Here is a 12,809-nt window from a genome sequence, read left to right as displayed (position 1 = left end):
CCACCACGCCCGGCTTAGTACTTTTGATTTTTATAATGCTCTTTCCAGTATTTTATATTCAGCTTTACCTATAGTATACAATCCCAAAGTAGAATTTAAAAAGTTATATTATTATTATTATTATTATTATGTGTGTGTACCTTCATGTGGGTTTATGCATGTGAGTGCAGGTGGCAGAGGATGCCAGTGCCATCAAATGTACTGCAGATGGACAAACAGATGGCTTTGGATTTTGAACTTGGGTCCTCTGGAAGGACAGCAAGTACTCTTAACTATTGAGCTATCTCTCTATCCCCCAAAAGTATAGTTTCTAGAGGGAAAATTATTTTCAAAATATTTATCTTAGTTTTTAGAGGTATTGCTCTCTTTTTAAATGAGTTGACTATCTAATGTACTGTTTAACACAGTTCTAAACTGCAACAAATGTGTCTAGCATAATGAAGCCTGATGATAAGCACAGCTCACCAGTTAAGCAAACACTGCTATACTGCTGCCAAGCCTTTGACATTTTGATGATGGAAATTGACTAGTTTATATATATATATTGGAGGTAGAATTTTACAATGTAGCACTAGGCTAGCCTTAAGCTCACAGTGAATGTGGTTGGAGAGAGATATTAGATAAGTGGCTCAGATCACACAGCTTGAAAGTAGTGGAACTTTAGTTCCTACTCCATCAATTGACAATGCTCTTTACCCACCTCTATCACCATATTGTACTTGTCAGTCACATTTCTACCTCAGGAATTGAGGACAAAGATATTAGGTATGAAGAGAGGACTGCTAGGGTGGCTGAGTTAGTAGCTCTGTCATTCATTGAAATAGGAGTATAGGCAGGTCTGGTGTAACTTTGGAGTATTTTGTTTAAGATCTGTGAGCCAACCACTAAGAAACATCTGGCAGATTTTTTGGAGGATGGTGTACAGGAGAAGTATAGCCTGAAGTGAAAATTGAGAATCATCAACTAAAGATGAAATGGCCTAGGGAAAGTATGGAGCATTGTTGTTCCTGGAGGCCTGGAGAATGCTAACCTTTTTTGTTTTGCATTGCTATTTAGACCAGGCAAGCATTGAATTCATAGAGATCAGCCTGCCTCTGTCTTCTTAGTTTTAGAATTGATGGCATGTACCACCACACCCAGCTAGAATGCCAACTTTATATGAGTAGATTAGCAGATGTGGTTTAAATAGGCTCATTCCTGTAATCCCAGCAGCAATTAAAAGGTTGAGGCAGAGCCAGGCAGTGGTGGCACATGCCTTTAATCCCAGCACTTGGGAGGCAGAGGCAGGCGGATTTCTGAGTTCGAGGCCAGCCTGGTCTACAGAGTGAGTTCCAGGACAGCCAGGGCTACACAGGAGAGAAACCCTGTCTCAAAAAACCAAAACAAAAAAAAAAAGCTGAGGCAGGAGGATCACTATGAGTTTGAAAGTAGGCTGGGCTACAGAGCGAGATCTTGTTTCAAGTGTTTATTATATTTTGTGTATAGGCATTTTGTGTGTATTTTTACATATCATGTGCATGTTTGGCACATTCAGAGGCTTCTGAGGGTATCCGATTTTCTGGGACTGGAGTTATGGATGGATGTTTGTGAACCACCATGTAGGTATTGGAAATGAAGTCCTGGAAGAGCAGCCAGTGCTCTTAGCCACCAAGCCATCTGTCCAGCCCCAAGATCCTGTTTCAAAAACAAAAGTCAAGCGAGAACTGATTAATTTGGAAGAAGGTAGTGTTACAAATACTTCAAGAGGTTGGAATTTGAAGTAGGGAATGTTGAGGAGACATTAAGGAAAATGGAGCCTAAAAAGATAGACTTGGCTAGTTGGCAGTCAGTCAGGGCCAGGGATGGCGGGGGTGGGGGTGGGGGGAGGTGGGGGGGNGGGGAGGAGAGGGGAGGAAAGAGAGAAACAGAGAGACCTGAGAGGAGTGAAACATTTCTCTGATAATTCCAAGCCAGAATCTAGTGTAGTTGGTTATTGAGGCTACTCTTTTGACATGCTTGTGATGCCAGGAAATAGGCACTTTCAGTGATGACTGCCACTAGGAAGAGGAAGCTGGTAGCTGTCCCTGAATTTCATTGACTGCCTTTTCATCAGTTTTTTTTTTTTTTCTTTTACTTTGTCATGATTTCTTTGTTGTTTTGAGAATGAATCTCACAGTGTAGTCTTTGCTGGCTTGAAACTTATAGTTAGACCAGAGTAGCTTTGCACTCACAGCGATCTGTCAGCCTCTACCTCATAAGTGCTGAGATTTTTATTTACTTTTTCTCCTTTACTTTAAAAACATTAATTCTTAAGAATATATAAAATGGTGGCACATATCTTTGATCTCAGCATATTGGAGGAGGGGAGGTCTGTAGATTCAAGTCCAGGTGGTCTGTATAGCAGACTCTAGGTCAGCAGCCTACACAGTGAGACTTTATTTCAGCAACAAACAACAACAGAGTGTATTAGTTAATCACACAGGCAAGATGGTGTAGTGGGTAAAAGTGCAGGTCTGATGATGATCTGAGATTAATTTCTAAGTCTCACAGTGAAAGGAGAAGTTGAGTCCAAAAAGTTGTACTTTGACATCTACTGGTTTACCCCCTCACACATAAACTCAGAATAATAAAAAGATGAAATTTAAGAACTATATTATTCAATGAATTATAATATTTTATAGTGAAATATAGAAATTACCAGTTTTCACTTTATAGTCCTGTGATTGTTATTGCTCAAATATGATCATTATTGTTTGTTTATATATCTGTTCTCTCTTTAGTTTGCAGAGTCTTGGAGAGTAGAGTGCCTATATTGTAGAGTGTCTCCAGGACTTTGTGTAATAGCATGACATATAGCAGATTCTGATTAGTATTTAATGAGCTGATGGTCCCTATCCTTTCTCTTGGTTATAGGACTTTTTTTTTTTTTTTTTTCTTTTTGGTTTTTCGAGACAAGGTTTCCCTGTATAGCCCTGGCTGTCCTGGAACTCACTTTGTAGACCAGGCTGGCCTCAAACTCAGAAATCCGCCTGCCTCTGCCTCCAGAGTGCTGGGATTAAAGGCGTGAGCCACCACGCCCGGCTGGTTATAGGACTTTTAAAGACGATAAATGTTTCCTCATGGAATGCTACTAGCATCATGTAACAGGGTTAATCTCAAGGAATGGCACCTTATCTTTTAAAATTATCATCATCATCATCATCATTAGTGTGCATGTGCATGCTCCGGAAGTTGAAAGATGTGCTTATTGATCAGAGGATACTTTGTAGAGTTGGTTCTCTCTCTTTCTCCCTTAATGGGTTCTGGGGGTTGAAATCAGACCACCATGCTTTTATATAGCTAATACCTTATCAGTTCAGCTGTCTTGTCAGTTCTTCACTTTTTCCCCCCAAGATTTATTTATTTTCATTTTATGTGTATAGTTGTTTTGCCTACGTTCCTGGCATACATCCTGAATTCCTGGCCTTCTTACTAGCTCTGAGATGAAATTTTGTACATTTTGATCTTTTTCTTCACCAGTTTTACCTTATTTCACAGTGTATGCATATCTGTCTTTGTACCATATGCATGCAGTACCTGGGGGAAGTCCAGAAGAGGGCATTGGCTTCTCTGGAACTAAAATTACAGGTGTTAGGCACTGTGTAGGTGCTGGAAACCAAGCCTAGGTCCTTTGGGAGAGCTTAACTGATGAGCCATCTCCCTTCCCTCCTCTTTTTTTTTTTTTTTGTTCTTTAAATTTATTTATTTATTATATGTAAGTAAACTGTAGCTGTCTTCAGACAATCCAGAAGAGGGCGTCAGATTTGTGAGCCACCATGTGGTTGTGGTTGCTGGGATTTTGACTCAGGACTTTTGGAAGAGCAGTCAGTGCTCTTAACCATTGAGCCATCTCACCAGCCCTCCCTTTTTTTTCTCTTTCTTTCTTTCTTTCTTTCTTTCTTTCTTTCTTTCTTTCTTTCTTTTCTTTCTTTCTTTCTTTCTTTTCTTTCTTTCTTTCTTTCTTTCTTTCTCTTTCTCTCTCTCTCTCTCTCTCTCTCTCTCTCTCTCTCTTTCTTTCTTTCTTTCTTTCTTTCTTTCTTTTTTTGAAATAGGGTTTCTCTGTGTAGTCCTGGCTGTCTTGGAAATTACTTTGTAGACCAGATAGGCCTCCAGTGACAGATCTGCCTGCCTGTGCCTTCCAAGCGCTGGAATTAAAGACACCCTACCTTTTTCCCTTCTTTTAATGTAGGGTATCTTATAGCTCAAGCTGGCCTTGAACTCCATGGGTAGTCAGGGGTGACCAAGGGTGACTCCTGATTCCCCTAAGTCAACATCATGAGTTCAGGGATTGAAGGTGTGCCAATGTGTGGTAAGCTTGTTTGTTGACTGCAGTTTTTAATTGAGGCCCACTTGGAGTTCTGGGAGCAGTGTGTCCATGGCTAATCCCTGAATTCCAATCCTTCTTTCCAGGACTGGAGATATAATCTTCTACATTTTGTTTTTATTTTTTTATTTACTAGTTTAACCTCATTTCACATTGTTAAATGTTTAGAAATAAAATGGTTAAAAACTTTTTAAAAAGATGTATCATGCTGAATGTATACCTTTAATTTCAGTTCTTGGGAGATCTGCAGAGTTGAGCAGATCTCTGAGTGCCAGGCCAGTTTGGTTAACACTGCGAGTTCCAGCCAGCCAGAGTTGTATAGTGAAACCTTGTGTCAAAAAAAGAAATTAGTTTTATTTGTGTCTCTGTGAGTACAGCATATGTGTGCAGTGGATGGTGGAGACCAAGGAGAGAATTAGATCCCTTGGAGCTGGCGTAACAGGCAATTGTGAGCCACTCAAACGACTGTCTTTGGAAGAGTATAAGAGCTCTTAAATATTGTGCCATTTCTCCAGCTACATACACACACGTGTGTGTGTGTGTGTGTGTGTGTTTTCTTAGATGGTCTCATTGTGTAACCCTGGGTGATCTGAAATATATAGACCAGGGTGGCCTGGAACTCACAGAGTTTTGCTCCCCTGTACTTCTCAAGTGTTAGGATTAAAGGTATGTGCCACCATATCTGGCATAAATTGATGTTTGAAGAATCATTTCAGCCTTTAATTCTGGTTTTTAGTTCTAAAGAAGCTAAATTATTTAGCAGTGGGAGGCAGAAGCATGTGGATCTCTGTGAATTTGATCTAAGCTAGCCAGGCCTGTATAGGAAGACCCCCATCTCCAATAAAAAATAATTTTCCTGGCTTAGCTCTGAGAGATTTAATTTTTTTAAAGAATAAAATGTTATAACCTCCTAATTCAAAATTGTGATTTTACTGCAGGATAAATAAGAAAAACAGGGAAGGAACAAAGCATTGATTACACATGTAATAATAATGAGCAAATGTGGCAGGAAAAAGTATATGAGGACAAATGTAAGGTAGGTGGATATGCTTTCCTATTCTTTGGAAGGTCTTGCCTAGAGCTGAAAATTCCAGTGATAAGCAGATTGGTAGTACCTGTGGCCACACAGGTCTGCACGTGTGAATGTATATCTGTTGTGATAACATGTACTGAAATCACTTAGCCATCTAGCTAATGTCTTCAGGATTTACTGTGTGCTCTGCATAGTAGAGTATGGGATGAAGCTGAAATTGGTGTTCACATTTGGCTTTGCTGAGTGACATCCTCAGCCAAAAGTAGACATACCTGACTATGTGGATGGCTTGGGGGAATTATAGAATTAGAGGAATCCTTAGGGTCTGTATTAGTCAGGATTCTCTAGAGTCACAGAACTTATAGGTAGTCTTTATATAATAAGGGAATTGGTTGATGACTTACAGTCTGTAGTCCAACTCCCCAATAATGGTCAGCAGCAGCTGGAAGTCCAAGGATCTACCACTTCCTCAGTCCCACAAGGCAAGCAGACGAAGAAGAGAATCTTTCTTTCTTCTTCCAATGTCCTTATGTAGGTCTCCAGCAGAAGGTGTGGCCCTGATTAAAGGTGTGTACCACCACACCTTGATCTGGGACTTGCTTTGTCCCAGATGACCTTGAACTCAGAGACCTCCTTGCCTTAGTCTTCTGGGATTCACAGCCGCTATGCCTCAAGATCTCCATGTCAAGATCCAGGTCAGAAACTTTTTTCTCCAGTGTTTTGTAAATCAGAAATCTTCAAGTTTTCTTTTGGTTACCCTCAGAAAATAGTCTGTTTATCATCAGTCGGATTTGTCTCTAAAAAGGACATAAATTTTCTATGCCTTTTTGGTAAAGCTACTTGAAAATAACACATTTTGGCCCAGTCCAAGTGTAGCTCAATTGATAAAAGTGCCTGCCTAGCATGCATGAAGTCCCAAGTTCTAGCCTTAGCAGCACATAAACTGGGCATGACAGTATAGGCCTCCAGATATATAGGCAGGAGAATGAAGAGCTCAAGGTCATCTTAGGCTACATACCAAGTGTGAGACCAGACTGGGCTACCTGAGACCTAATATTAAGTGGGGAGGGGGCACTAATGAGTCATTTTTTTCTTATTCAAGGATAATTTACTTATTTACCTGCCTAATTTGATTTTATAAGTTGGCAGGACCTCAAACTACAAGCTTACTAGTTAATTGAACACTTTAATTCTAGTTTTAAAGCTGCCTTATTTTTTTAGCTAATATTTGTGAACTATGTACTTCCTTTTCTCTTCTTTGAACCTAACTTTTAAAAATTGTTTCCTGGGTGTCCCTGATAGTTTTTTTGAAAATGTTTTTTCTTTTTTAATTTTGCCTACATAGTCTTCAGTGTGCTGTCTGTGTGACTCCATCCTCAGCAGCCATCATCATTTCTGCCTGTGTTCTCAAAGCATTTCATATGTAGCATGCTCCACATAGTTTAACACATTACTTGTCCTTGGCTTTGTGGTAGGACTGTGATCTCAGCACTTGGGAGGCCAGGACTCACAAGTTCAAAGCCAGCCTGGCCTACACAGATCCTATCTCACAAATAGCACCTTTCACTTCACCCCATCCATACAAACATCAGATACTGTGATAGAAGGTGATAAGAAAAGAGGTAATATATGACGTGGTGTGTGTGTGTGTGTGTGTGTGTGTGTGTGTGTATGTATGTATGTATATACATCCTGGGGATTGAACTATACTATCCTGGGGATCAAACTCAAGTCATCAGGCTTGACAGCAGGTACCAAACAGTTAATTCCCATAAAATACATTACAGTACTTCCTTAGCATACTTTGAATTTATTGAGTAGAGAATTAATGTCAGAGTATTAAGGCTGTACTAAAAAACCTATTTCTTATTAAAACCAATAAAAAAAGTAGTAAAGGTGGCTGCCAGAAGTGAATGTCAGAAAGGTAGGTAGAGGTAGTAGTCAATATTTCTAGATCGTCATTTTTGTCTTAATGGGTTTTTCTTTTTGTCTTTTAGGCAAATGACCATGGAAACAGTTGAATCACAGCAGGATCGAAGTGAAACACGTTCTGTGGCAGAGCATAACTCTGCTCATATGCAAACTGGTCAAATTTCTGTTCCTACTCTAGCTCAGGTAGGCCATAGGCAGCTACAATGAAAGTTAAAATGGAAATGTGAATTGTGTGAAGTTTTTTTTTTGTTATCTTAAATATAGCCATACTAATTGATTTCACTTTGATGAGAAGACATTTTTGCATTGTAACATATGCTTGACCTCTGACACAAACCCCTTTGTAGCTGTAAACTCCCAAGTTATTACTTGACTGGTTTGCTAACTCCAAATATATACAGTTCTAATGTCATAGTTATTAAAGTTAGTGGAAATTTTCTTTTTGCCCATTATGTATTTGTCTTGATCAGTTAGGTTTTGAAATTTTTATTAGTTTCTTTGAGAATTTTACATACCATATTTTGATTATATTTACCCTTCTTCCAGCCCCTCCAATTCCAACCCCCTTTTCCCTACCTTCCCAATGTTGTGTCCTCTTTCTATAATTTTTTTTTTGTTGTTTTTGAAACTGAACCTCACTGTGTAGTCCTGGCTGGCCTGGAACCCGCCATATAGTCCAGCCTGGTCTTGAATCCACAGAGATCCACTTGCCTCTGCCTCCTGAGTGCTGAGATTAAAGTGAACATCACCAGATCCAGCCATTTCTACAATCTCTTAGCCTCTGTACCTCCGCCAGTTGTGGGCATCTGTCAGTTTACATCTATTACATATAGAAACTTCTCTGGTCAGGGTTGAGAGCTGCATTAAGTTATGGGTACAATGATAAGCCATTAGGAGACAGTTTAATACCATGTCCATTTAACAGCAGAATGGTAGTAGGCTCTGCCCGAGGTTCTATGACTTGTCTAGCCACAAGCTTTTGGCATGACAGAGGTGCTAGGTATGGCTTCATCTTATCCAGCAGGCCTTAAATTTAACCAGAAAGTGATTGTTTGCTTCCATCATCTTCATGCCACTATTGTACCAGTGAATATGTCTTGCCAGGCCAATGACTGTTGTAACTTTCACGGTTCACAGCTGGGTAAGATTGATGATGATTTTTCTCCTTTAGTAGCATAAATAGCACTTTGCAGCATATGGAAGCTAGCAGTAGGGATAAAGCTTTCAGGTCACTACTAGATTGGTATCTCCATGCTCTATGATTCCACTATGTGGTATTTTTAGCAATAGAATCTTCTGTCTTGTTTTAGAGGGTTACCTATAGGTTCTATTGGGTCTCACTTGTCAACAACTCCAAGACAACTAATCCATTCCTAGTGCTGAGGTTATCTTAGTTACAGTTCTATTGTGTGAAGAGACACCCTGACTGAGGAAACTTAGAAAGTATTTAATTTGAAGTTTGCTTATAGTTGTAGAGGGTTGTTAGTCCATGATTATCACGGCAGAAAGCATGGGGGCAGGCTGTCAGGCATGGTGCTGAAGCTGTAGCTGAGTGCTTTATATCTGGATTTTTAGGCAATCACACAGAATATGAGACTTGCTGGTGTAGGCTTTTGAAACCTCTAAGTTCACCACCAGTGACACACCTCCAACAAGGCCATACCTCCTAATCCTTACTGTTTACTGCTCTAGTTTGCAGCATGAACCTGGGAATGGGCATGGGCAGGGCCTAAAACTAAGGTTGACTGAAGTCCCCTTCAATAGCCAACTTTATTCAAAGATAAAATAATTTATATTCTGAGGGCCAGAGTTACCTGAGTAAAGCATACTATTATTACAAGTTCAATCTTCACATGGCAAAAACATGTTGCTTCATAGACATAATAGCAGCTATAATGAGTAATCTGAAGTGAACTCACTCTTGTCTGTTCTTGGAAAGCACATTCCAAGAACAGCACATGTTATGGAGGAATAGATATTATAAGAATCTTGTCTTATTTACTTAGAGTCTTCTCACAAGGTCTCAGAAAAGTCATTTCATGGACTGTGTTCTGTATCTCTCCCCCCACCCCCATAATATCAGGAGACACAGAATGGTTTCGATTTGAGATGTAAGATAAATCTAATTGTCATTTGATGCATGAGTATCCTATAAGCAAGTAATCTATAATATTAGAACATTGAAAGCATTGTACATAATACTGTGCCACCAAAAACTGAGACCCAAACTATGTCCAGTACTATTAGTTACATTATTATGTTGATTAGAAAAATCTAGAGAATAGCTTGAAAAGAGCCCACATGATTAGTAGTTCTGGTATCTGGTAAAACATAAGCCTATATATGCCTTCTAATAGGAATGCAAATGTTATGCTGTTCTATGCAATTAAGAAGTGATTTAAATCTCAAGGAAAAATTAAATACAACCCGCTCTCATAGACTCATAACCTCGTATACTCAATAAACTCATAAATGAGTCTATTATGGTCCCAACGTCCCGGAGTCATTAGTAAAGTAACTTCTCGTTTGGGTGCATGGGGCCTTCATTTGGCCCCAGTTGGGCAGGCTTGACTTTTAAATATGGCTGATACCTTCTTTTGCCCTTCAGCTGTAGGTTTGCTATCTTTATGGCGATTGCTACTGTTTCCTTGCCCTCTTGCTGTTTTCTGGGGCTGGCGGATAGGAAGAGGAATCCATAGTGTTTCAGTGGGTCCATCCGCAATGACAGATGCATATCCACCCCTTCCCAGTTTTCTTCTGGAGAAGAAATGTTGCAAGTTAATGCATCAGCTTGCTAATTATCTTCTGCAAGTAAAACCAGAGGGGATCGGGCATGCAAGAGTATGAATCTACTGCTAGACATAATTCTACAATAGTAAACAGTCTGAAATAATATTTAACTAACTGTAAAAAAAAATGAGTCAAAACAGCCAGTTCCATCTGTTGGGCTGAGGAAAAGGAAGTATTAATAGATTAATGAATATCTGAGCCATGGAGCCCTCTTATACTAGTAGGTGAGCCACCAATAAAATTTGTATCTGCTTGTGAAATGGGAGAACTTTGGACAAGTTTTGTGATTACAAATTTTGTTCGTATGAGAAAATCCAGGGTTTGCTCGCTGAATAATGATTTCCTATACTTCCACAATAATTTGCAAATGAAATTTGAAAATCCAGAGTTGTGAAACATTCTTAAAAAATGATTGCTAGTTAAGGGTTATATAATACAGCAAGGATCAAACCCATGTAATTGTTGACATCTGGGTCTCCCCTGCTTCACAAACTGAGCAGTTAGCATTTAATGGCCCTTATGGTACAAATAGATCCATTCCAAAAGCTTATCCTCCCATGCTATAATGTCTGTAGGAGACAGTTTAGTGGGAAAAATAAGTAAGTTTAAAGGCAGTGAAGTGTCCTCATGAATCACAAATGCTTCTTTTAGTTTGGATTCAAATAGCTGTAGTTCTTTTCTTGCTTCTCGAGATAACATGCAAGGACTGACCAATGATGCCTCTCCTTCTGGAGTTTTATATATATTGGTTAGTGCAAAATTAGGTAAACATTTTGATTTTGCTGAAATTGCACTGAAAATACCAAGTTTCTGAGCCTGGAAAAGAATTGGTAAACGAATTCCATTTTCCTGCTGTGCCCTAACTTGCCTTAATTGTAAAGGTAGCTTTTTCATAGGTTTTCCTAAATCCTTGTCAGAAAGGAGAGAGAATTCAAGATTAGATTGATTATTAAATTCTCCACCACTCAGGGTCATTTTCAAGCAATGGAGGATACATATCTAAAGGAGGCTCCAGTAGGGGAGCAGAGGGAAATGGCATGGTTGCTGGTGGATTTGGTTTGACTTTTGAGCGTGAACGGGGAAAGTAAAGCTCACACCTGAGTAAAGTATACAGTCATAGGACGGGCTGGCATGACAAATACGTCGTCATAGAAACACGTAAACAAATAACGGCCAATTTTAAGGATCTTGTATTCATTCAAGGAATTGGTCATAAGTATTTTGATAACAGTCTAGTGACCCAAAGTTGAACAGGGATCTTTTCCCCTTGTTATTGTTGCCTCTTCAATATTGTTTCAGACACTGTCCCGTACTTCTTTATCTAAAGTTCCTTCTTCTGGAAACCAGGAATTAAGTCATAAACAATGTACAAGTAATCTAATAGTTGTGATTTTGATACTTGTCTCCTCCTTTCTTTAAGGAATGATGCAAAAGCTTGACATAAGGCAAAGCCTTCCCTGGTCTCTGTTCCATTATGCTCACCCACTCTTTCTGTGAGGATCCCCACTCTATTATTTCATAGCTGACTTCAGGTACCTGATTCCTGGTACTGCTCTAGCTGACAACATGAACCTGGGAGAGCAGGGCCTAAGAGGTAACTAAAGTTTCATGCAATAGCCAACTTTATTAGAGCATCAGATAATCTACAGCTGTACAGATAGTTGTGAGCCTAAGTTGTGAACCTCTAAGGGTTACGAAGAGTCACTTGAATAAAGTATACAATCACAGGACCAGCACCACATGGTAAAAACATGTTTTTCCATAAAGGCATATAAAGAAATAATAGCCAGTTGCAATGAATAATCTGGAGTGGGAGGGGCATGAAAGCACATTCCAAGAACAATCCATATTTTGGAAGAATAGAGAATAGAAGAACAAAGAATCTTGTTTTCTTTACTTGGAGTTTTCTCACAAGGTCTCAGAAATTTCCCCACACAGCTTCATTTATGGACCATATTCTGAATCTTTTTAAACAATCCATCAACTGGGAATCAAACATTCAAGCATGAGTCTATGGGGGCCAATTCTTTTTTTTTTTAAAGATTTATCTATTTATTTTTATGTGTATGAGTACTCTGTAGCTATACAGATAGTTGTGAGCCTTCATGTGGTTGGTAGGAATTGAATTTCAGACCTCTGCTCCCTCCGATTGGCCCCACTCGCTCCAGTCCAAAGATTTATTTATTATTATAAATAAGTAGCTGTCTTCAGACACACCAGAAGAGGGCGTCCATATCTTATTTCAGGTGGTTGTGAGCCACTATATGGTTGCTGGGATTTGAACTCAGGACCTTCGGAAGAGCAGTTAATGCTCTTAACAGCTGAGCCATCTCACCAGTGCCCAATGGTGGCCATTCTTATTCAACTCACCACAAGGGCTTTTATTACTGTATGATGTCTAGAAGGGGTGTTATTACCTCTACTAAAAAGAGAGGTTGTTATTCTGTATCCCAAGATGACCTACAACTCACAATGTAGTTAGTACAGGCTGACCTTAAACTCAAGGTAATGTTTCTGCCTTAAGTCTCCCAAGTCTTAGGATTCCAAGAATGAGCTACCACATCTGGCTTCAGTTAGGGCTTAAACTTTGAAATAGTTTCATTCAGAGAATGATCACACACACACATACACAGACAAAAGAAGTACATTTAAGAATTTATTGGTTTAGCAAATACTCAACAAAGTTAACAAATCCTTTTTTTTTTTTTTTTT

The 12,809-nt window shown here is 39.3% G+C and overlaps 1 protein-coding gene across 10 annotated transcripts in view; it reads left to right on the top strand.

Moving 5' to 3' along the window:
* Crem (cAMP responsive element modulator) overlaps window positions 1–12,809 on the top strand; it is a 65,523-nt gene that overhangs the window by 4,918 nt on the left and 47,796 nt on the right. For 6 of the 10 annotated variants that reach the window (XM_029472199.1, XM_029472198.1, XM_029472195.1 and 3 more), the window contains exons 2-3: window positions 5,281–5,378; window positions 7,373–7,490. In XM_029472199.1, the coding sequence (XP_029328059.1) occupies window positions 5,335–5,378; window positions 7,373–7,490 (162 nt within the window). In that variant the 5' untranslated portion in view covers window positions 5,281–5,334. Of the gene's footprint in view, window positions 1–5,280; window positions 5,379–7,372; window positions 7,491–12,809 lie in introns of those variants that run through there. The other 4 variants (XM_029472196.1, XM_029472192.1, XM_029472206.1 and 1 more) reach the window with 3 other exon arrangements.

The sequence above is a fragment of the Mus caroli genome, chromosome 18, assembly GCF_900094665.2.
Source record: "Mus caroli chromosome 18, CAROLI_EIJ_v1.1, whole genome shotgun sequence".
Classification (NCBI taxonomy): domain Eukaryota; kingdom Metazoa; phylum Chordata; class Mammalia; order Rodentia; family Muridae; genus Mus; species Mus caroli.
Note: the sequence above shows the minus strand (reverse complement) of the source record. Positions and strands in the feature narration are given on the sequence as shown.